The 26,117-nt window shown below is 40.4% G+C and overlaps 1 protein-coding gene across 6 annotated transcripts; it reads right to left on the bottom strand.

The window, feature by feature from the left end:
* Positions 1–224: 224 nt before the first annotated feature.
* On the bottom strand, positions 225–25,914 carry LOC108681242 (mucin-6). Of its 6 annotated transcripts, none has more exons than XM_018170254.2 (3): positions 25,738–25,905; positions 2,030–7,515; positions 225–1,833 (listed from the first exon to the last, which is right to left on the bottom strand). In XM_018170254.2, exons 1-3 carry the CDS (start codon positions 25,743–25,745, stop codon positions 1,232–1,234), a joined length of 6,096 nt encoding a protein of 2,031 aa, XP_018025743.1. In that variant the 5' UTR covers positions 25,746–25,905; the 3' UTR covers positions 225–1,231. The 6 variants fall into 6 exon arrangements, with proteins under 6 accessions (XP_018025743.1, XP_018025744.1, XP_018025746.1 ...); XM_018170255.2 differs by having other exon boundaries at positions 225–1,830; XM_018170257.2 differs by having other exon boundaries at positions 1,696–1,833; positions 2,683–7,515; positions 25,738–25,914.
* Positions 25,915–26,117: the final 203 nt, after the last annotated feature.

The raw sequence follows: 26,117 nt of genomic DNA, 5'->3' as shown, positions 1-26,117 counted from the left end.
AATTGTCAATTCAAGTCAGTTTGTTATCAACCAATGCAAAATATTTCACTGACTGGTAACATATAAAAATCAAGATTTCATTTGATCGAAGAACTATTTTAATTGCGTTAAACATTTTCTCTGATTTGTCGGAACAAAATCCAAATACGACTCTCGTTCTAAACACCTAGGAGTCTGAATGCACCGTCCAGTCACTAGCAATGTTGAGGGCACTAAAACAACAGTCATTTTCAGGATTGTTTAATATGTTGCGGAAACAAGAAACTGGTTACAATTTTGTGTCAAGGGGCGCTGAAATCTAAGTCGCAACGTTAAATCCGTCCAAGCAATAGCAATAGAAATTAATTATGCTGTGACGATTGTCGAGTTCTATTGACATAATGTACAGAGTATGACACGATTATGGAATTAAATTAGACCCACCATAGTAACCCAAGCCTCGGATTACTTCAGGATTTCGAGCAAACCGTTCAATTAACAAAATATTTTAACAATTATGAGCTAGTAGCCCAGTACATACGCCGGCTCATTAATAAACAATGGACAATATGAATATCGAAAAGGTTGTGGCCCCTGGTTGAGGCACCCTGGGGCGCCACTAGGTTTCAAGGGCAAGGGAGGCTAAGCCTCTAGATTTATGATCACATTTATGTTGATAATGACTGGTTTTATGTTTATTTATTCAAACTTATATTCTGGCCACATTTAATTGAATTTGCCGGCATTTTTTATAAAAAAAAATCTTTAAAGAAACGATCACAAAAAGAGGCCCCGTGACGCCGCTGAACTCGCATAACGATTAACTTTATCAATTGAAAACGTATCTCTAGCGCTAGAAATAAAAATACTTGGTAAGGACTTATCATATTCAATATATGTACAAGCATTGTATTTGGGAAAATACATTTAAAAATATAACGTACTTTACTACGTATTCATGAAGTGGACGAATTAGATTTTTAATCTGGTCCCAGTTAGGGAATCTGTTGAACTATGAGCATGAACTATGTTTGTTTAAGAAATATAGCAGTTTTGCCTCTGATTCTTTTTTTAATGCGTGGTTAGCAGTAACACTTACAGTAATCTCATTTCAGTTCAGTTAAAATAAGCTCACTGAATATAAATGCTTTTTAACATTACCCTTAACTCTTCTAACCGATAGCGATCAAACAATCATAAATTATAGTATATTCTAGAACTGTACCGTAAGTTGAATTTTCTTTTCGAGGCTTCATCTCCTGTTGGAACCTTTGGCTGGGATACATCGGCCGTTTGAAAAGCAAACTTTTGGCTCAGAACTTCTAATCTCTAAAACTGTAGATTGCCCAATTACTGTTCCTTCTTTACCTGCCAGGTCTGCTCTGGGATTATCGCCTTTGGAAATTTTGTGTTCCTCTTCGTTGCTGACAGGGCGGGAACGCAGTAGCGATTCAATCTCTTCAAAAGTGGACATCGTGGAGCTTTTTTGTGGTGCTTCAATTACGGGAAGAGTGCTTTCTAAAGACACATCTCTAACTGGAGTTTGAGTCTCTTCTGCTTTCTTGAAGCCTTCCTCAACCGTCCGGAATGGTTGCGCGCTACTAATGAAAGAGTCCGTGTTTATCGCGGAGTCGTTTGAAATTTGTGTTACTGGTTCGACATCATAATTTTGATCGCCAGCTGAGGGGGTATCAAGTTTTTCGTATATCTCGGCAACTTCGGATGGAGCTTGAGCGTAGACGATGTGTGTCCTGGACTCAGCCACCGCACCTCCTACTTCTTCGTCGTCGCTCTCACTTGGATTGGAGGACGTCCGAGGGCCTTGGCCTTCGTTGCTCAAACCTGCTTCTTCTGTTGAAAACAGATTTTATGCATCATTGTGGGAACTTTAAGACTTTTTGTTGAATTTAATTTCTACTACTGTGCAGAACAACTCACAGATAATGGGCCAAAAATAATATGTTTGTACTGTAACTGGGAAATAATTTAAATACAGCTACTAACTTTTGATTAATTCGGTAATTATTTTTGCTGCATCCTGCTCACCTACCTGACTGATGTATGCCAATGATCATCTCCTCATCTGGTGCTTCAACTTTCTGGCTATCAAATATCGCACCCACTCCTAAGTCTACGTCGTAAGCGTTGTCGGGAAAAGTTTTAGGTTTCTTGTCTTTTCGATAATCTTTCTTTCCAGTTTCAGATTCGTCTTGTACAGGAGAGTCGTCAAATTCAGAAGTCTGAATATCAGTCGTAGGTGCTACGGAAGAAACGCGGGTAGAAATGAACTCAACATTAGGACCTAAGTCAAACACACTGACATTACCATCTTTCGATTTTGGAAGATCTGTTGGATCGTTTTCATCACCTAAAGCAATAATTTTACGCCCCGTTTCACCTTTCCCATCCATTAGTTTGCCCTGGGGCTCAGATTTATCATGTGCGATTTCGTCTTGCTCTTGTTTATCTGCGTTTCTGTCAGACTCACGGTCTCTAGCACCCCGGTCTAGGAAGGAAACTCTGTCACGGATCGAGGGGGCTTTGAAGTACTGCTGGCCTCTAGAAAGAAAGCTTCGAGTTGGAGGTTTAATCGCAGCAGGAAGATTGAATGATGGGAATCGTCCTTGATACTTAGAGGTTTCGAGAATCGTCAGTTTTTCAGAGTCAAAGTCATTGATTTGGCTTTTACCCTGTTGTACGTACGTTCGAGTGTGAAGAGGCACTATCCTTCTATCGATTTGTGGTCGGGCTTTTTCTTGAATTCCAGAATCATTTCGAAGTCCGAATTCAGCTGAGGAAATGGAAGGAGCAGAAGTGGTTGTGGAAGAGGTGCTTATTCCCTCCGAAATTTCATGAGCGTTGTCAATGGCATCGCTGAAAACCGTTTCAGTTGTCTGTTCGTCCAAATTTTCTTCTGTGACTGTATCATCTTCTCTGTAATGTTCCGTTACATCCCCTTCCAAATTTTCAGTTGCAGGTGAACGATCAGTCGCCTCTTCTTCATTGGACTGCGGTAAATTTTCTCTTGGTTGCGTGAATGTAACTCTAGCAGACTCTGCTAACGGGAAATCATTATTTTCGATAAAGTCTGCAGGAGGGTCATCTAGGGAGGTTTCTTGAATCACTGGTGGTTCTGTGGTCAAATTGTTCCTCAGTCTCCTCCTTCGTTCTTTGACCCACTCTGGTACTCTTCGACCACCAGGTCTCTTGCGCCGCTGGCCTTGAGGCAACCGCTTTCGTAGTTTGGGACTTTCATCATCCTGTTGAGCACCGTCTGATATAGTTTTCATCACCAGACCAGCTTCCGCTAACGAAAGCCCCGTTTCTTGTATTTCATCTGCAGGAGTTAACTGCTCGGACAGAACACTTTCAGTAGTTGTTGATGTTGGTCGGTTGCGACCTCTTATCCTGTTCGAAATATTCAGTCTACTGCGAGCATTTGCAGGTGGAGTTGTTGAAGTCGTTGTAATTCTACTCACCACGGTCGGTTTGCTGCCGGATGATGCTTGATCAGCATTTTGTGTCGGCCTAAATCTTTGTCGCAATTTGCGAGTGAACACTAGAGGATGTGTTTTCTTTGCAGGCTCTTCATGTTTTTCCTTCACTTCATCCGTTCCTTTGTTCAATCTCTGCCTTTTTCGAACAACATTGAACGGAGGGAAGATCGTTGTTTCTTCTGTTTTGTCGACAAATCCTAATGAACTTTCATTCTCGTGGTCTGAAATCAAAGCTGGCGTCGTCGATGCAAATTGAGTAATAGAATTCGTGGTCGATCTTCCATTTGATTTTGTACCTACTACCCCGAAATTTGGTTTGAATGTATTCTCTTTTAGAATGACAACTGAATCCTCCACTTCTTTATCGTTAGGATTTTCATGCTGAATTTCTTCGCCTTCATTTTTTTCGTTAACAAAATCTCCTTGAGGAACATCAATTTTCTCTGGAGTTGGTGAAACATTATCAGGTTGAGGCCTTAGGAAATGTCCGTCGTTGAAGGGCTCTAGCTGATTAAAGGGCGGTGGTTGCTGGGGCAATCTCCCATTATTACCCTGGAATCGTCCACGCAATCCCTGATTTGAAATCGCTGGGAGAGCTGAAATCTGACCGGTATGTCTATTATCAGTGATGGGTGAAGCCAAATGAAGATTATCGTGCGTTTGTTGGGAATTTCTGAAAGGCTCGTGCAACGCAGGCGGAGAAGCTGTGCTAGATGAAAGGAACGGGCGTCTCGCCTCATTCCGTGCTATCTCAAACTGCTGCTGGGATGACACGCTTTGTTGCTGAGATTCTAGCGAGTTCGGAATTGAATGAGGTACAGCAAAAGAATTGAAGAATGGTTGGATCTTGAAGGGGCCAACAGTTCTCACTTCTGATGAGGCTCTATCGCTTGTAAATCCGAGAGGCCTAACTGTGCTGCTAGACGGGAAAGCTCTATTAGGAGAAAACGGAGGTGAAGTTGTTGATTCAAAGAATGAAGGGATATCGGGAGATCCTGTAAACGACGGAACACTTCCATCTGGCCTAATGGTGGTGAAAAAAGATGGTGAATCACTTGAAAAGGCTTGGCCGGCGCCAGAAATAAATGGACTATCGGTTGAATCAAAGAACGCTTCTGTATTTTCATTCACAAATCTATTTTCATCGATAACGGATGATTGCGTAGTCGTTATGAATGGACTACTGCTTGGAATTGATGTAGTGAATGGAAGGGATCTTGGAAGGTCAAACGTTGAGGTGCCGAGGAAAGGGAAGGGTGTTGCTACAGAGGAAAATGTCGACGTTGGAACGCGGAAGCGATTTTTAGGTGAAAAAGTTGTAATTCTTGGAGCAGCTGTAGTTTGATGGAAAGCGTGATTTCCTCGGAAATGGTTATGCGGAGAGAAGGGTGCTTGTGGTGATGGTGGAGCAGATTGAGGGAAAGAAGTAACGCGAATTGGAATTCTATCATCATGCGCTTCATTCGAAGGTTGCCTATGTTGTTCTCTGTCATGAGTATTCACTCTAACATTTGATTGCAGACGAACGACTGGCGGTCCAGCATCTACGAATTGGGTTGCAATGGAATTTACTGGGTTAACATTATGATTTGTTTCTGGTCTACCAGATAGGTCTTTTTCTCTCGACCGGGCACTTCCCTGTTCCTGCTTCTTTATCATTTCATCGAATCGCGGATCATGTGGCGGAGGAATACTCTGTACTCCATTTAGATCTGGTTTTCTGTCCCGGAATGAAACGGTAGCTGGTGTTCCAATATTTGAAAGAATATTTAGTGCAGGAATGTGGATGCCACGCTGCAATTGAGGAGCAGCTGTGGTAGATGAATGTGAAAAAGTTTGAGGCGAGACGAAGTTATTAGATTCCGTAGTTGCAACAGACCCTGACCTAGGTTGTTCCAACGGTTTCGGTTCACCTCTAGATGTAACTCGAATTCCTTTGGCAGGTATAAGTTTGAGATCTACAGATTCTGTTCCGGGTAACTGAACATTTCTTTCTTTGCTGTTTGAAGGGAACGAAGAAAATGTAGATGACGCAACTTCGCTGCCGCGCCCGCTGTTTTCAATGAGAGCGTGGATTTCTTGATTACTAACCGCATTGGGAAGAGGCTGGAATGCTTTTTTGGATGACGCAAGGCGTGAGTTATCCCCTTTATTGGTACGAACAGCAGAGCTCGATTGGAAACTTTCGTGGCTTTGGATTCCAGGATGAGCAATATTCTGATTGACGAAAGATCGGGGTCCATCCTCGGTCGTAGAGAAACCATGTGCGACAGGCAATGGTCTTGAGCGTTCTGACGACTCTCGAACTGTGTTTTCTTTTAATGGCCTCTCTTTAGTAATTGGTTTCGGTTGCGGTTGATTGAACCCACCACTATTGGTGAAGTGGTTAACTCTACTCGGTTGTGGCTGACTTAATCCAGCGTGGTTAATGAACGAGTTACCTCCACTTGGATGTGGGTGAACGAACACTCCGTTATTTGGGAAGAGATTACCTCCGATTGGTTGTGGCTGATTGAACACACCAGTGCTTACGGGCCTACCAATTTGTTGGAAATTCTTTGGAGATTGTGAAATGCTTGGTTGAGATCGTGGTACATTTTGATTGAAATTTTGAAGTCGAAGTTGATGTTCAAAGTTCCCTGGACTCAAATTAGTTCTTACAATGAATCGCGGATCGGAAAAATCTGGTTGTTGGCCCTGACTGGGTACAGCTAAAGTATGAGGCTGGGGTCGTGGTCTTTCAGATAATTCTTGAGCTTCCTTTTTGTTGTTTACTGTTTCCCTGAACGAATTTTCTCGAGAGATTGCATGGCCCCCGTCAGTTTCTTTAAGTCTATGATCTGGTCTGCTATGTTGTGGTAAATTAAAGTGGTCGGTTTGTTGCTGATGTATTGCAGGGAGAGGCGTCCTTTCGTTGCGTATTTCTGGTCGACCTACGTTTTGTAAAATAAGTTCTGGTTGGGAGAAATTTTCTGTTTCGATTTCGTTCCGGTTTCCCCTGGTTTGCGGAAAAGAGAAGTCTTGCTGGCTGTCAAAAATATCTTTACCTATGACATGTCTTGTGGTATCTTTTATTGAGTTACCTCTTGCTTCAAATAGTGGCGGGGGAGGAGTAGAGTGATTCCTTACTACGTTTTCTCGACTCGTTTGTTTGGCTGTTGATGAACCAGAAACAGGATTTACCGATGAAGGAGACGGCAGCTTCTCAGGTTTCACGAGGGGAATTTCGTTCGACAAATGAGACACGGAGGACGGCAACGACAACCTGACAAAGCCAGGAGGCAGAGGCCTGGGATTGCTGTGAGTTAAAAATGTAGATGGCAGTTTATTATTGGATTTTTGAGTTTGTTTTTGAGGCACCAAAGGAATTTTCACATATCCTGGTGGCGGAGGAATGTTGGAGGGTGCAATAAACACCCTAGGTAATTCTCCATTCTTCGACCTGGTAGCTTCTGGAGAGCTCAGAGCTGCTTCCAACAGCTGCAGCTGCTCTCGGGCAGCCGCTTCTTTCCCTTCAGCCGCAACCAATGTCATCGGGAACGACTTTATATTTCCCGTTGATCCTCCTTGAATTCGATGGTCCCTCTTTTGTTTAGCAGAGGATGGCGCATTCAAAACAGCTGGTGCGAAATCGGTTGCTGGTGCAGGACTAGATTCAGACGCGATCATCTTATTCGAATGTTCATCAGCAATGTTTGAGAGCCCACGCTGAGGAATGTACACTAACTGTACACTTGAATTATCCGACGTCTGGAACTTTTCCATTGCCATCTTGACAATGGTTGTTGAACCATCGGGAGTAAGACGAGTTGGAACGCCGGGCTTCAGATTCTCGAAGGTAATTGTGTTTAACTTGGCCACATGCTTGGTGCTGGCACTTGTTTGCTGGTCATCTTCGATGGCACGACTGCCTTGTCTGCACGAGAGACAAGGTGCGTGCAGAGGTTGCCATGGAGGGGCAAACTGCCAGTCCACGACGGGGCTCTGATTTGCCGAACTCGTCGACGCCGCAGCCCCAAGCAGCAGCAACGCACATAACCTGCAAAAATGAAAATATTCGTTAATAATAGCTCAATTGAAGAGAATCGAAAAGAAAAAATTGTATGAAAAGATAGAAATTCGAAAAATATATGACGAAACAATAACGCACGGGCAATATTTTTTGATGTTTTAACCATTTTTTGACGCTTTCAACGATATTTAAGCTTTACAACATATAGAATTGGATAACGCGGGCGCAGCAAATATCAACATGAGAATGCTGGCAATTCACGATAATTTCGCTCATTTTTCTTAAATTTCTCTGCGGACTTTCACTTTGGCAAACTTTGCAGTGTCGCCTAAGTATGACAAGTGAAACATGAGCATGTATGAGTTCGACATGATGCAATGACGTGATACAGCACAATAGACTCCTGTATGTATGCCTCCTTCTTTGCTATTTTGTAATTAAAGGCCAGCCTATCGCGTAGGCACGCGTTCTCTTTAGCTATGCGAAGCAGTTCTGGGACTGCAGGATTTAGGGAGTTTATGTTTTTTATCGTTAAGTGTGTCTTGGCTGGGATGTGAACTTGGCATTTTACGACCTTCATATGCGACTTAAGAGCATTCTTTATTGTACCGTAAATGAAAGAGAACAATTCACATGCATTATCAAAATTTACTTTAGCCCGAGAATTCCCAGGTCAGCCCAATCGTAATTTTTACGGCGCCTCGTGCAGGAAGACAACGCCTATACACGGTAGCTGCTGGTTCTTTCGGCAACGTTAGCTCGTGACTTGGATAGACAGAAGGCAGGCGAGCGTACGTACTTTTATTAACTACCGCGCTTTGTTACGAAAGATTTATGCACATACTTTGAGTGTTTGTTTGCTCACTGCATACCGCTCATGGCTGAATTGGCGGAAGTGTTATTACTGCGCGCCTTCTTGAACCTCGCTTTGAACTTAATTTGTTTATGAATTTTGGTTTAGCTTAAATCAAGTTTTATATGTTATTTAATTAAATTTGTCAGTAAAACAGTCATTTTTTGGTTGAACCGTAAATAATGGAGCTGCAAATGTCAAGGGCATACTGAGGGAAGATTTGTTGAACATATTTCTGATCACCGAAATAACCTAGCGAACCGAGTAAATAAGCTTAACAATAATAGTTATACACAGCACTACTTCACGAAGCAAGGCTTCGTCAAACTTACAGTGATAAGGTCATATTTTTATCACGGTAGTATAATCTTTTTATGCCATTGGCTACCTCCTATAAAACTGATATAAACAAGTCATCAAACCCTCTTGAGACCCTTCGGTTCCGTAGCTCCGCTTTAACCTCAGAAGCTCAGAGTCAGACTAGATCTGAAAGCACACACAAATGCACTCGCTTTCCGCAATTTCCTGGCTGCAATTCTTACGGCATTGCGAGCTTATGATGCGCTAATACCATGCCTCGCAGGGAATGAAAGGAATGGCAGGTGCGACCGCAGACACTGAACGAGCCATTTAGCCGACGTATAGGCCGGAATACCGCAACAATCGAGCTTTTGAAGCCTAAAAGAAAGCATTAGAAACCTCGAAAGTGTTCCACCAAATTCAATCTTTTATAGCCTATATAAAAGTCGAAGGGAGAGCTATCTGAATTGAATAATGTCCATAAATGACAACAGTTAGCATCGGTCCTCAGATTCTCCAATTAGTGAACTGTAGATAATAATATTTTGATGACACATATGCCTGTATATAATTTTTTTTGGCGATGTGATCTGGGCGTAGAGAAATCGAGTTAGCTTTCTTCGCGGCCGCGCTGACCGCTTCAGGAGTTGGTGGCTGAAGTCATCTGATCAGTTTTTGTGAGGTCGATATTATGCACTGTGAGGTGGACGGTATAGAGGGTCTCACTAGCACAACTCCTGCCTCAGATTGACCGATATAAACCGGATGCAAGTAATTATTATTGGCCTTCAGAATCGTGAAAAATTCTTGCTTGTTTTTCTTGGAAGAACGCGTGATAAGCTTATTGAAAAGTTTGATAAACTGTTGCAAAATTGAGGAAGCTCAGTTCCTAATTTGATAATTGTATGGCCATTATTATCCATGCGCACGACATCGGTAGACAGATTTTAAGTCTTCATTGCCTTGTCTACGACTTCATGTATAGAATAGAATAGAGTGTCGTCACTGAAGAATAGGCCCATGGCCTGTTGCCGATTCTTGAACTTTTCGTGACTTGATTCACAAGGGATCCGGCCTTTGGAACCCGATCTTTCCATAGCTGACGATTGATTGAGATAGCTGTTGGACTTATTGCCTGGTCCGTAATTTGCTAGGCATTTTAAGACTGAACATATGCTCCTGCATAGCTTCGTCTAGTCTGTTCTTGAAGGCTTTCATACTCAGAGCGTCAACGATGCTATCAGGAAGGCTGTTCCACATGTCGGTGACTCGAAGCGAGAATAAATGTTGTCGCAAGGATGTGTAAGAACGCAGTTTTTTTATTTATTTTTCGTCAGGTTATGATATAAACCGTGTGATAGACTTCATGTATAATAGTGAGGTTATCATGCATTCTGTGTGATAGACTTGATGCATAATAGTGAGCTTATCATACATAAGGGTACGCACACAGTGAAAGCAGGTTGCCAGCGTGCTGGTTACCTGCTCAGGCTGGCGCCTGAAACCGTAGAATACAGAAGCCTATTCGTACAGGTTTTCACTGTGAACACTTACATTATTATCCTATGTTCATTCTTGTGTGCAGGTTGGAGCAGGTTGCCCGCGCGGGCAAACCTGCTTCCACTGTGTGCGTACCCTTAGGCATGATAGACTTCAGGTATAATATTCCTTATTCAATTTTTTTTTATTTCTGGCAAAATATCAATACAGCTTCCATATTTTACAAACTTTCCCAAAATTGTAACCTGAATATCTATTGCATAGTCAGTCTCATATAAATTTCCCATTGATTTCAAAACGGCATAGGTCATATTCAGTCTCGCGTGGTACGGCAAGCAAAAGTCCAGCCCGTAAATGTCACTGGCAGACACGCCGCGTAACGCTGCTTTCGCTGGACGCGGTCACCAGTAACGCAATGAATTATTTCCGCGTGACGCGCATGTTTGCCGTGAACGCGGCATCATCGCGTGTGTGATATAGAAAAGCGTTCCTAAGAGCGACGATATAAGTCAGAATGACCTCTAAATCATTAATTTTTTATGCAGCAATGCATCAATGTAAACATATATTTATAAAATAGTTATTTGTTATAAAATAGATCCACCTGAAAATTGGTATGTTGTTCGTTTTGACCTGCTTGGTAAATATTTAAGAAAAATATTTGTTCATTTATCTAAAATTTCGCTTGACTCAAGAACGTTTCAATTCTCAGGAGAAAATCGATCGGACGATGCATCGTTGGAACTCTATAAACCGATTGACACTTCAATTCACTATACATTTTACGGTTAGAAAGTTGACAGTAGAAAATATTAAAGGCCTTAAGGAGAGCGACGCATAGTATCGGTTATCGGTTTCTGCATTTAATTTTCTCAAACTTCGCTTTCATATTCATTGCTTGGGAAACGCGAGGAACTGAAACTATATCCCGCCCTATAGAAAAGCGGCCACAATTTCAATGCAAAACCATGTATCTTCACGTCTCAGGAAGCTTGAATTTTTATAAAGAATGTAATAATAAAATATTTGTACATTTTACTCAAAGCTTTTCTGTGACCAGATTCATACAGAATCATGTCTTTACCCAGGTCAGTTTCATTTGTTAATTGATGTATGATTATGTATCGATGATACATTAATTATATGCTGTATAATTATCTGATCGTAGATACATCGCAATTACCCGCAGATACATTAGGTACATGATTATCATGTTGCAGATTAGCTCACAGGTATACTGTTCCAGCTAATTGATTATCTTTAACAATCACACTGTTAGAAAAATTACCGTTAAACGGTATTACCGGCGTTTCAGTGGCCGGTCGGCACGTGAAAAGAAACACCGTGTCACCGTTTTTATTCTAATTTAACACTAGAAATATGTAAAACAACTGATGAAAACGGCGAAATAGTTTATTTTCACGGGGCGCTCGGCCACTATAACGCCAGTGGGACCGTTTTTTCTAACAGTGCAGGATCACGATGACCGATTCACGCAACGCTACTTGGTTACTTCATTGCATTAATTATAATTATTGGCTTACCAATCTTCCCGTGTATCATTATTGGCTTGCGGTGAGAACTTATCGCATGGGTGTCGTTAATTAATATGCCTCGCTAAGGCAGCGCTCTGTGATTAATCTGCAATGATGTATGCCTGAAGATTTGAAAATTTTATCCAAACGTATAAGATTAAAAAATCGATTTAATTCTTTAATGGCACGATTTAAGACTGGAAATACTAAAAAAACTCGATTTAGTACCCTCGAGACTCGATTTAAGACTGGACATACATACATGGTTAAATACATGAAAGGCTCGATTGAGCACATGATTGACTCTATTAAACATTTGAAAATCTCGGTTAAACAATCGAAATAGTTCATTTAAACTCGAAAGACTTGATTCAAGATTGATAAGATTTTCTTCATAAGAAAAATTTTTATTTAACATTGGAGGACTTGATTCAAGACTTTGTGTAGCGCGTTGGTGTGAGTTTCATGAGTATTATTTACCAGCAGAATTCAATAATTGCATCGTGAGTGCAAAAAATTTTTCATATTAAAAATGTTGAAAAACCGAAAAAATTGACGATTTCATGGAGCACGGTTGACATTTTTTATTTTTATATTCGATTTTTATTCATTCACTTCATTGCAATGACAAAAATGCGCATTTAGACACCAAAAATGAGGCCTAATCCATTTTGATAACGAATTATCTACATGAGCACATTACACATCATGAACGTTGCACACAAATTTGGATGATGTAGTAGAGTGACAACATTCCTGCAAAACTTTAAAGTTTTTGAATAAATGTATCATGCAACTGCAAATACAAGCATTACCAGAGGTAAACCCGTCTTGCCGCCAAGAGTAAAGCACGCGTCACTTTCTTTCTTTGTGTCGTCGAACTCATACCCTTCATACAGAGCACTTCAATTTTTTCTGGTGTGTTGTTAACGAAAGAAATAGGAAAAGATCCGACATCTTCATCGCACCTGGAGACGGAACCTAGACCAGTTTTCACTTTTCGGCATCTGGAGAAAACTCGATGCCAGCTCCAAATTATTGACGCAGAGACGCGTGGCCCGAAGGGATGTTTGTGCGGAGACCAGATGCGTTCTGGTCACACGCAGTTCATTGAATGCCCGCAAACATGTGCATTTAGTGCAAAAAATGTGTATGCTTTCACTTATTTATTTGCGTACGTGATGCTTTTTAGGAAAATGAGAATAGTCAACTTGTTGTTTGATTTCAGGAACTTGATTTGATCGATAATCCTTTCACGTTCCGCCCTTTTCTTAAAATAAAATGACCGTTGCACGAAAATTAGCATGCGCTCCTTCTTTTGAACGCAGAATAATTTCTCGAATTGTACCATAAAACTTCTGGAGCTTCATAATTTCTCTTCATTAGAGTCGTCATAAGTCGTCCATGAAGAAAGCAAAAAAGCTAACTAAATCATGGATGTTGGGTCCATGGGCCCAAGTTTCTGGCTTCACAACAGCACGAGAATCCAGCCTCTGGCTTTACAGCAGCATGAGGGTCCGGCCTCTGGCTTTACAGCAGCATGAGGGTCCGGCCTCTGGCTTTACAGCAGCATGAGGGTCCGGCCTCTGGCTTTATGAGGGTCCGCGGCCTCTGGCTTTACAGCAGCATGAGGTCCCAGCCTCTGGCTTTACAGTAGCACGAAGGTCCGGCCTCTGGCTTTACAGCAGCAAGGAGGGTCCGCGGCCTCTGGCTTTACAGCAGCATGAGGGTCCGGCTTCTGGCTTTACAGTAGCACGAGGGTCCGGCCTCTGGGTTTACAGCAGCATGAGGGGCCGCGGCCTCTGGCTTTACAGTAGCACGAGGGTCCGGCCTCTGGCTTTACAGCAGCATGAGATTCCGGCCCCTGGCTTTACAGTAGCACGAAGGTCCGGCCTCTGGCTTTACAGCAGCATGAGGGTCCGGCCTCTGGCTTTACAGCAGCATGAGGGTCCGGCCTCTGGCTTTACAGCAGCATGAGGGGCCGGCCCCTGGCTTAGCAGTAGCACGAGAGCCAAAGATCCAGCAAAAACTGGCAGGGCTGCCCGGTTCCGGAGCAAAATTTCTACAATGAAATTTAGGTGCAAAAAAAAACCTACGAAATTGCTCGGTCGCTGAGCTGGGAGCATGTGAAGCGAGATTTTATCCTACGGTGACATTGTTTTGATATCGAAATGAATTATTTTTATAGCATTCAGATGTGGTGCTTGAAACGATTGCCAGATCAAGAGGGACTGCACTACTCGCGATTGCAGATGATAATCGTATTTACAGAATTGATTGAAGCTGGGGTGGAAGTCTTTAATTTACAAATTTTTATACCAGAATGGGAATCGGGTGATGGCTTTGAGATTTATGTGTTTTTTTCATCTATCCTCAAAATGAGCGACAAACAGCCTGCGTTCTTTTATACTAAGGCGAAAAAACTCACTGACTAAGAGAAGTGCATGTAAATATTTGAGTTTGCTTAGAGAAAGCAAATCAGAGGAGATATGTTGCGGCGTCGTTTTCCATGAAGCTCGTGCTTAGAATCGCTCGCTCGATGCAAATCTGCCTTTCTTGTCTTGCATAACTCGATGAGCATTCTCTTGCGTATTCATATAACGCACGCATTGGTAATCATTTTCCGGATGGAAGACGTGGTGCTCGGACTATGCAAACGTCATAATTTAACCAGCATTTTTCGAACTGAACAAGCAGGATGATCATATTTTCATGGCTTTTTCTGCATGCTACTTGTTCACTGGCAGGATCTTGTTTTAATTTTTTTTAGGATGAGGCTTCTGATATTCGATTTGAAAAAATATCTACCTATTCATAAAAAATTATGATCTAAAAAATTATATCAATCTATTGTTCCCAAGGTTAAATCTGAATACATTTAATATAAATAGTCAACTCCAATATGGCCGTCATGATTAAATCAAATGGTCTGCGTATATTGAAAATAATATATTTTAATGGGCCCTCTTTCCGGAATTTCTTTCCGACGTGACCATCAAGGAGCAATTCGATCGTGGCTAACGACTCACTTCACTTTGATTGCAATTCGCCAGTTAGTGAAAGCGAAGAATTTTTCTACTTCCTTCGCTGTTCAACGGAGTCTTGCTTCGGGCTCCGCTTTCTCGCTGTACAACTCTACATCAAACTTATTTTTTCTATACCAGCGACTGATTTCTCTGGAGGCATATATTCCTGTCTTTTATATTATACCAGGCTTGTCATGAGCTGAACATGCATAAACAATCAGCCATCATGTTTTCAACGGATATTGCAGGTAATATTCGCAGAAGGTGCTTTAAGGTAGATTTGATATACGGTAGTTTAGGTTAATGGTTCAGTAACGCATGGACTGTGAAGCGCTCGAAATTGCTTCATGAAATCAATGAGTTTATTTTTGTGATACATTTTGTATATATATATATATATATATTTGGTTTGAAACAGAGTGGTCGATGTTCCTATTATTTGTATATTGATATGACCAAATGCCAAGAGTACGAAGTTGCTAGGCTGAACACTTGAGAATATTGTTAATATCATAATTAATGCTACTGCTATCAGTAGTAGCAGTAGCATAATTAGCAGTAGCTAATTAGCTACTACTGCTAAATATAGCAGTAGCATAATTAATGCTACTGCTATCAGTAGTAGCAGTAGCATAATTAGCAGTAGCTAATTAGCTACTACTGCTAAATATAGCAGTAGCATAATTAATGCTACTGCTATCATTAGTTTTCTTGAATCACAAGCTAACCAAGAATTCAAAGTCAAAGAAACGTCTAGTAAATTCTACCTATTTGGGTTGAAAATCTTTCGGAGACGATCTCCATCATCATCAAAGCTTCAAATTAACTTTAAAAACAAAAAAGAAACACTATTCAACAGGTGAAAAATGAAGATAAATGTGCTCAGTATACTAGGCCAGGTGAGCTGCCAGGACGGAAATGGATGACTACGTACAGAACCATGGATCTTCTTAACCAACTCACAATTCCTATGCAAAGAAATTGAATCGTTGTTGTTCCCCCGGAAATGGCTGAGGTTATACTGGGGGTGATGTCATGATTGAGTCTCCCTAACTGCTCAGACTTGAGCTCCATTCTTCCACTTTCACTTTCGGATGACCTTAACTTTCTTTCTGGGAAGTTTGATGACCTGCCTATATATCGCCGCCGCGTTCTGGTGCACCTTCCCCGGAACAGTCTTGCGAAATCCAGCTTCTATTATATTATTTCAGTCAAATATTCAATGGGGCTATAATATTCCACGTAACATATAGAAACCACAACAAAGCGACCAATAATGCCACACTTAAATAACAAATGCCTTGTCGTCTACAAACCGCGAACTATGGTTCAGGCAATTGCTGAGACGGCAGGTAGAAGCTATGGTTTAACCCATTAGGCCATTACTGTATATAGTAATGGGTAATTGGGACAAATAGCATTGACAACGGTTAATGTATCAGTCGACAAATAGTTTACCCTTTGTCTACTGATGGTTACTAGTGTTACCAGTCAATTGGATGCGAACGGCATTGGTGATGATAAATGTTTTTACAGACAAAAAACTAATCAGGTAGCCTCAGGCCCCAACATATGGACGCCTGCTCAAGGCAGCGTCACCAAGAGGCGACGACCGAAGCTTCGCCTGGGACACAATAATCGCTGACAAGTTCAGGGCGCCGTAGGCGACGGTTCATCTCTTTAATGAGGCGACAAGAAGGCAATGTTAATGACCCTTGCGAGACCAGGCGTTTCGCTGCTCCTGCGACGGAATAAATGGCTTTGTGTATTTCTTTCCCGCGTATAATTTGGCGCATGGCACAACGCAGAAACTATTGTAAATTGGTACCATGTTCATCATGTTCGGTGTCATTAATATTTGAATCCGATGGTTTAGAGAAATTGAATGCCAAAAAATCACAACCAACGAGAAAAATCATATTACTTCTACATGCTGCGATATTTGGGAGTTATTTGGAATTTAACTGCTTTTGTATCAGTCTCTCTAATCTGAGCATGACATTCCATTCTTCTGGCGCACCATGTTATCTAAATGAGTTCTTGCAGCATTTCGATATCGTCACTTGTAAGGAACACTATTTCATTACTTCTCGAAAGGTTAGCCATCAACAACCGGCCATTGTTGCCATTATGAAGAAGAAAAAATTGTGAATCATTTCTACGCAAGCAAGCCCCTGCTAGTGAAAGTAAAACTGTTTGGCTAAGAAGTCTCCACGGCGCATTTATCCGGAGCAACGACAGCCGTAAAAGGACAGGCAGAACGTCGAAGTGTTCACCACCGCTGAACCCCTTTGCCTGAGTCATCAAACTATAATTTGAGGTTATTGCGTCTATTGATGAGAAATAACGGTTTAATTCATGGTTTTATAACGCAAATCTTATTCCATTCAAGTTATAGAGTTCTAGATGTGGTCGAATTAGTACGTTTTCTTACGTGGCAGTTCGTTCGTCGTTTTGTTCGAAGTTTAGTATAAACGGAGGAAGTATCGACGTAGTAAGTATCAAGGCACCAACATAACTACAGTGATTATAATATGGCCTTATTCATCAAACAATGTAACTGCAGCTTATGATAAGAATATTTTCATCCCATATACAGTGAAAGTTATGACCACTTTAATTTTTAACCATGACTCACATTGGCATACGTTCGAATTATTTTTTCGAAAAAGTAGTAATGCGACCGATCCCAATTAGTTCCCAAAAAGTGACTGATCCTAATTCGTACAGTTTAAGCTGCAGCAACCAAAAACATGATCACGAACCGCGGGGCTGTAGAACGTCCGGCCTTGGACGTCCAGCTTGTGGTCACGTCAACTGCCACGGGGGCTTGTGATCCAACTCCCGGCATATGGCATTCGTCTGAAGTGTTGCGACGGAGCCGTGTCGCAGCCCCAGACTTGTGTAAGAGAATTTTATGTTTCTTTAAGGGTTTCTTTTAAAACTAACGTGGCTACTCTCGGTGTTGAAAGTTGACCCAGTCTCTTTACCAACAATCTATCCCCACTTATGCAAGTACCGGCAAAGTAGATAATTTTTTTTGCACGCCCTAGCTTCCAGCACGGTTTTCAGGTAACTTTATTAACTTGAAATATAAAAAAAATTCGATCAGTACTCACTGCAGTAAGTGACAGAGAGCGCATTTTCTCGTCCGCTCCTCCGTGAAGTCACGGACAGACAGACATACATGACGAGCACAATAGCGCCTTTTTTCCATAAATGAGAAAATGCGCTAAAAACAATAAATTGATGCGATTTGGGAGTGAAAAGGAAATACACGAGAACTTACAAATTTGCATTCCTACATTGAACTGGAGTTCATGGGAGTGTAGCATGTGCAGGAGGTTGGTTACACTCTCACTTTCAGAGGCGTTACCAGCGGTGGACGCCCTGACTACACCTGACGATATGGACGCGGTGGAGCCTTCAGCCGTATATAATATACGACATTATCTCACACGCACTATATTTAGTCGATGATTTAATATATTATTTGTCCTCCTGCATTGCTTAACTGATTCATCTGAGGGTTGGAACAATGGCACTAAGATGTAGAATTATTTTATTAAAATGAAAAATATTTTGCTTTGACTGTATTTTTTGGAAGTAAAGATCTTTCCATAACCTCCATTGGTAAAATGAAGATCGTAGAAACTAATAAAGCTCGTGTTTTTGATGATTGCAAGTGTCGATTTTGTAAAATTTCTAAAATTCAAATCCTTATCTTGGTAATACTTAACACAATAAATAACTGCGAGTGGAACATTAGTCATGAATAGTTTCAAAGATTTATACCTACGTTTCAGTGAAGCGTACAGTCTATATGATTTGCTATGCGGCTTGGAGTTTCCCAGAGAATCCAACCACCCTTGTCGTGCGCTGATATCCTCAAATGCTTTCTGCAATTAATTATTTGTCAATGATTCGACAGCTAAACTAATTGAAAGCTGCAAATTTCAGATTATAAGTGGATGATCAAGTGCTGTTGCACTAACAGCTCCTGTTATATATCATCAATATCAAGGGAATTAATGGTAAATGATTGATCAACAATTAAGAAATAACGTAGATATCTCCGCGAAAATGTGCCATTGGTTCGAAGGCGTTCCCATCTTCTGAAGGTCACGATCCATCACACGGCCACGCAGCTCTGCATCACTGTTCATCATTTCTTTAAAAAATACATGTATTTCCTTGAAGTTTCCTTTAATCTTTGTATCAGAAATACCGTTGCAAGGTTAAGAATGATTAAACGATCTTCTGAAACTTTTAATGGGAGGCGATACACGCTTCCTGCAAGTAGCGATTGGTCTTGCTGAAGACTGTACGCATTATTTGCACTTGAAAATACAATTTTAGATTCACTCAAGAACCTATGCATAAAATGTGTGTTATTTTTAAGTTTGTTCGATAGTCATATATGTATTTTGTATTTTCTTTTTGTATCGCCTCCATATCAACAGCAGCATTTTAAGACCTCATTAAAAATCAGCCTATAGTAACAAAAACGGAAAAATGCAGTTAGCTATTTCTACTCTAGACTCCTATATTCTGTTAGTACAAAATACATTTTTTCCGTGACTGCTCCCGCGAGTCGCAACCATAGAGCGACGGCAGCTCGCGAAAGCGAAGAACGTTACAGTTAGTAACGCGTTTCCCGACACGGTCCATTCGCTTTACGTACAGACACGGCACAAAGGTGGACGGCACAAACACTTCTGTGTCTATATTTCTGTCCGAGGTAAGGTTTATGTTCTACAGAAATTTTCTAGGTGTTCTATTCCTGTTTCTAGGTAGAAAACATTTATTATGACCCTCACTTTGTCGATATCATACATCTGGTTTAAAAATTGATTAATTTAGCAGGAAACACCTTGAGGAAACCGGCGTGACTTTAGTCGGATGAACATAAGTATTTTTGCTTCAGTTAAGTGGAAATTAGCATAAAAGTGTTATAAATTTTCCTCCTGTCATTTCAAAATTCCTTATTGTCATAAGCAAATAATATGAATACACACCTTTAATATCATATTAAATTGAGCCTGAGAAGTAGGCTCTCTGCGAAGGATTGTTCTCCACTGAGCGTAGAAGTTCCTTATGCTTCTGTAACATCTCGAACAAATTCAGTTTAAAAAACCGCGACTTATAAGGCTATTCATCGGCTGTCTTCATAAAGCCCCTAGAAAATGTATTACTGATCACCACACGGCAACTTTTATATAAGATCTCATGCAGCCAAATTCTTCGGAGGGAGTGCAATAAATTGATGCATGTTTTGTAATACCATTCATGAGATAACATCAAGGTTTTAAAATTACCCTTACATTCCTGAAGATGCATTCCTCTGTAACTTTTCAACGACTTTCTACCTTCGAACAAACACACTCAAAGCGAGTGATGTATTTATTTAAAATTGTCACCAAATATTACCATCACTGTGTCGGAGAAATCTCCTGAGCCTTTGCACTGTAATTATTGACCTAAACCTTGTGCTTTATCGCATTTCAAGAGAGAAGACAGAAGCTAAATTAAGATTTCTACTTGACAATTATGCAAGTGAATTAGCAGGAGCGAGGTTGATGTGATGCAGTGGCCGTGAAGTGCTGTCGTGATGGCCAAGAGCAACCTCGTGAGAACCTAAATGCGATGTCGTGTGAACCTAGATTAGGTGACGTGTGAACCTAAATACATGTAAGGTTGCGTGTTAACTTGAATACGTACGGCGCCGTGTGATCCTAAATACGACTCCGTATGAAATAAGATGCAGTGTGAACCGAAAGATGGCACCGTGTCAACCAAAAGACGATGCTGTGTAAACCTATAAATAGGAAATACGTCGCCATGTAAAGCTAAACACGGAGTTTAGACGCTGACGTAATGCAGAAGCCTTTCACTTATAGATGTTTATCGCGAATATTTTGATTCTTGCCAAACAAGGAAATTCAAACGACGGAAATGATAGCCCGATCCATGAGTGGTTTATGTCATGTCCCAGGGGCTGTTTAAGATCGTTCGATCAATTTTACTATTATAAAAAAGTTTATACAATTCGCGAGTGGTGAAGGAATGCGTTGTGTTTATAAACCGTTGTTTGTTATGAGGTCTAAATTGAGGTGTAAATGAGGAAAATAATCCAAAAATTGAAGCAGCATATTGTAGTTTCTTTCCTTAAAAGGGGTTTATAAGGGAACCTAAGGGGAAAGCGAATCATTACTTGTTGTATTGTAATGTGTTTCCTTGCAACTGATTTGAGCCGTGACCTCCCAAGAAATTCTACTTCGCCGATGTTGTTCGTCATAACATTCTCCACGTCATTAATTCCCGTGATCAGGAAGAAAGAGAGGAGATCTGTAGAATAATAACAGGATTAATGATGATTAATCGAGCATGTTCCTTGCACCTGGAATGTCAGTTGAAGGACTACAATCGACTTAAGGCGTTGCTTTAAGGAAAAAATAATAATTTTAATAGATTTTGGAATAATTTTGTTCAAATATTTGCTTGGAACTAGATGTTTCTCTTCTATTTTTGCGTCCCGGGGATCAACATAACGGGAGTTTCTCAAACGTTCATCTTGTCAGCGCTGTCACTTGAGCGTTAATTGTGATAACGTATGTAAGCTTTAATTTATTTTTAAATTTTGTTAAAATAAATGTAGTAATGAATGTCATCGTAAATGAACTATCGGTGTTACAACTAGGGAACCTGTTCCAAACATCTGAATGTAAATGACTTTTCAAATATTTTGACTTTAAACTAAAAAAAATGTGTTTCAATACCAGTTTACAACAATTCAGTCAATTAGTTGAAAACACGTGTGCAATAAATCGCCTCGGCAACAACTTACTATCAACTGTTATCAATAATGCGATAAAGAAAATTATTTAAATTCAATACTAAATATGATGGTATCCTGAATTTCAGGCGTTGAATTCTTTACAAGCACTCATTAACATTGATGGTTCAGAACCTGAGTGGCTGACCTTGAGTCGGCCGTTGATCGTGAGCACGTCACGCCACTGACGGAACTCGTTCATTTCACGCTTTTTCAAGCGCGACGAATTGAGTGCAAAGAATGCGTGTCGCTATTGTTTGCACTGTGTAGCCGTCCGTCCAAAGCTGAAACGCTTTGCCTAGTCACACCCCTTACTCTTGGTTTCGGTCTCGGACTAAAGACTTGGAGGTTCACTTAGGTCCTTTCGGTTCACGGAAATAGCTGAATATGCTTCAGTGTTTCGAGAAATGTTAATGAGGTTCGCTTGCTCTTCCACTATATGCCTCGTCAGTGGTTACACCAATTCTCGCTCACTCTTGGTTTATGTCTCAGGCTAAATTCTTGAAAATTCTCTCATGCCTTTGCGGTTCACGGGAATACCTGAAAATGTTACGTACTGTGTTTCAAAAAAAAATGTTTCCTCTCACTATAGCCATAGATTATAGTGAGAAGACTGAGAACTGCCACCTGATCGAGGTTCTTCCGAGTACACGTGAGTGTTTCATCGCTCGTCGGAAGCGATGTGTTGCAACGCAAGCTATGGGCTGACTAAAGTGCTATGAAAGCATGGAGCTTGCTCAATTCTCCGCTATACTCGAAGCGGTATCGATGAAAAATGTTACGTCTTTCTTCAAAACAGGTTACAAATGGAACGGTAATTCTTCAAGAGAGCGGAAAGATCTTGGACGTTGTGAAACAACGTACTTGGAATTTAATAATCACGCCCATGTGTGTTAAAATCGTTTTCAAATAGGGAAGGGGTGAGTGACCTCAAATGAAAAAAGACCGATACACGCTATTATTAAATGTTGTTGATTCTGGGTTGAAAAAATGTATCCTTTCATAGCATACTTTTTCATTTTGAAAATTATTTTTGGCACGATTTATCTAAACTATTTTATTTGATAAAGTAATGCGGGAAATATGTGCAGGAATTTCGGGAAGACATTATTGTGATATAATTTTGTGCGATACTAACCTTATTCAGAAGGATTCACAGAAAGTTGTTCTTGTAACGAATTTTCCAGCATCGCCACAAAACATTGCGACATATTACATCATCCACCGCCGCACATGATGCCGTCGCTAACGAAGAAGACTGCACTTTTCATCACCGTAAAACGTCAAATAAAGCTTAGGTTTCTACAACGGCAATTTTGTGAATATTACAATTTTGTAATATTCACTTTTTCACTAACGTGATTCGCTAGGACGCGATGTATGGAGTAACTCTTCTTTGTTCGATGCTTTGCAATTTCTGCATAACAATGAAGAGTATAAAGCAGAGACCGAGCACGATCAAGTTACTCACGTTATGAGATCTTGTGGATAATGAAATGACGCATCTTACTTTATGGACGTGACTTGATCAAAAATTCAAAGGCGTTTCGATTGAACAATGATCCGCTAGCAAATAAATTTCAGCAACACAATGCACAATTAAACTTCACGAAATTTACTTAAACATTAATTTACGAGGTAAATAGATTCTGAAAATTACCAAATTCCGAGTTATTGGTGCATTACTTGAACGTTCTTGTAATATTGTGAAAATTCCTTGGATTTTGGATGTGCCATTGGATTTTGAGTTAAGGAACAATGGGGAGGACGCAGTGAGTAAGTATTTTTCGGACGCAGTCCGAAAAATGAGTAAGAATAAAAATAATTATGAATGCCAGCATAAAGTAAAAATCAGATATTGGAGTATGTAGCTGGAAACAAAAAATTTAATGGTGAGAGCGAATATATTCGATTTGAATTGAATATCAAGAATATAATGATGCACAAAGTATTTTAATAGGGGAATTTTTTAACATTTCTCCGTCATGTTACACTGGCTTAGTAAAAAGTTAGAGCTATTGGAATTGTGTGGCATCAATGCAGACAAAATTGCGAAGAAAATGTGTTCTCGATTTCGTCAGAAATCGTGTATATAAATAAGGCTTAATGGTCTGTAACAATAACTAAGATGTAGTAAATTACAAATATGACGCAGTCTCGTGACTGACGCCTTCCTACGTGTTTATTTAGCCGCATTTTCCGCCCCTGAGCGGAACTGATGCGTTGCGGCACGTCGCTGTGCTTGCAACAGATTTTGAAATCGAATTATTGTGTCGGGTCTTGATATTCACGAACTATTGGACGTTCGTAGAGCTTCAATTGAAAAAAATTTAGCTTAGAAACATATGCATTGTCTTCCAAAAGGTATAGGTCTTCAACATCGCGGTGAAATTATCTCTGAAATTCAAATAAATTCTGTTAAGTGGAAACTCCAAACACACTTCATTTCAGTTAATGAGTGTGAACACTATCGTATTTTAGCAATTTTATTTCTCTCTACTATTTGGCATTGAGCAGTTCAGGAAAACGATATCGAAACACCTTGAAGGCGTCACTGAGAGAATATAAGTCTTCGAAGAGTATATCTTGCTGAATCTTTTTCGACGACAAAGGAAAGCTGGAGTTTAAGGTCCCATCTGTGTGAGTGGGAATAGAAGTCAAGAGCACGTCAGTCACTAGCGAACTTGTCGCTTGAGATGAAGTGATGCTCGCTGCATACAATGGGCGTGAAGCAACCTAACCACTCTCGCTCCACCACCTAATAGTGGCACTGATGTAAAGCCTTCTCAGTCACGCCGCTGCCTAGCTGCCACCGACTCCTCATCGAGTCAGTTGTTCAGAATACACTCGATTGACAACGAACTCGATTGCCAACATTGAAATTTAAAACAAAAAACGTGAGATATTATATTGGGACAAACCGCTAGTAGAGAACAGCGCGCGTCATTTGATGCGTGCGAATTGTTATCGAGGGGTCGAAATTACGGGGTCAAAATCGAATAAATTTACTATGTGAACTGCAAATATTGCACTTCCTGAAAAATAATAGCGTATAAGTTATAAAATCGATGATAAATCGGTTGACAGTGCAAAATTTGCTTGACTTTGGCAGGAGACATCGAGCAGCGAGCCGTTGCGTGCAATAATGACGGTCGGCAATCAGTGTCTCCGATAATAATCACGTAATTGATACACCGTTGTCGGAGGGATCTATCATCGGTAACACTTAACTGAAGGTGATTGCCGAATTAAGTTGAGAATCGTTTGTTGCTTAATGTACGCGGTCAGTATCGGACTCCACCCAACTCCGTAAACAGAATTACATCAGGTTTCCAAGGCTGAAAATGGACACACCTTGAGGTAGTTGGCGCCAGAGATGATATATATAACTGGTATTTATCGCAGCTGGATCAACCTTGAATTTGGTGAAGCAAGTTCTCTTTGCATGATTCGGGAAATTTTTATTCATGAAGTTTAATAAGTTTACTGCCCATTACAATTCGCGTAAAACTACGTCGATAAACAAAATAATATATTTTTAAACTACTCTGAATTTTAGAATTGAAACTCGTGGGCATCTTGGTTTAACATCGAATTATAGTAACGAAAAGAAAATTTATTCTTTTCATTACTATAATATTCTTTTATTGAATTATTTATATAAAATATATTTTTCTTTTTAAGCCCAAATTCGGAACTTGACTAAATCTTTAGCTACACCCAATTTAGATTATTTAACATAATAGTCGCTTATTTTCCAAGTGACCTCGCTCTTTCATGAGCCGAAAGCAGCCTTTACTCGCGTCAGCGTTCCATGCCGTACCTCACGCACCGCCGTATCATGGATACAAAGCAAGCAAGCAACACTGACCGCTTTTCGGGCGCACTTTGCGATGAATTCGCATGGTTTTCGCACCAGCAGACAAGTGAAGCTCACACACAACTTACATAAGTAAATTCATAATCAAAGATAATTTTTATGTGATCACGTATCACGTTGTGATATTTACATTAGAAATAATACGCTGACAGTGACCCTTGATTTGCACTGAGAAAGATACCTCAAGTGTGTGAGAACTTAATAGATATTTATCCTATTATTCGAGAATATTAAAGTGTTTTCCAACTCATTGAATATCTAACTGATTTGAATGTCCAAATTGGATTGACAATATGAATCATTTAGAATATTTTACTTACCACTTCATGTCGCTGGAGTTTTGGCACTCAGCACTCTGACATTTCCTCGTCTCAAGACAAACCAAAAAGTCAAAGTCCAGAAGCAACTAAATGCACGAGATGATCACTTCTGCTCGCTATGGCTGTCGCTTTGTGACCTATATCACAAATATGCTTGTGGGTTTAGTTCCCTTAAAAAAATATAAATTAGAGTTGGAAGAAGTTGAAAAGAAGTCAGGAGCAAGTTGGGAATTCAACTAGTTCAAAATTAGGAAGTGACATTTCACATGCGAACTAGCATGAAATATTGGTAAACAAAATTACCTAATTAAAAATTAAAGGTAAAAACCGAAAATATTCACTTGATTTTTTTTCATTTTAATTGATATGAAATCAGTTTT

The sequence above is a fragment of the Hyalella azteca genome, unplaced genomic scaffold (genome assembly GCF_000764305.2).
Source record: "Hyalella azteca isolate HAZT.00-mixed unplaced genomic scaffold, Hazt_2.0.2 contig12153, whole genome shotgun sequence".
NCBI lineage: Eukaryota > Metazoa > Arthropoda > Malacostraca > Amphipoda > Hyalellidae > Hyalella > Hyalella azteca.
Note: the sequence above shows the minus strand (reverse complement) of the source record. Positions and strands in the feature narration are given on the sequence as shown.

Bases quoted from the DNA above. Each gene is read 5' to 3' on its own strand.
- LOC108681242 (XM_018170254.2), bottom strand. The intron at 1,834-2,029 runs GTAGGTGAGCAG...ATCTGTTTTCAA, and splicing joins CATTGGCATACATCAGTCAG to CAGAAGAAGCAGGTTTGAGC.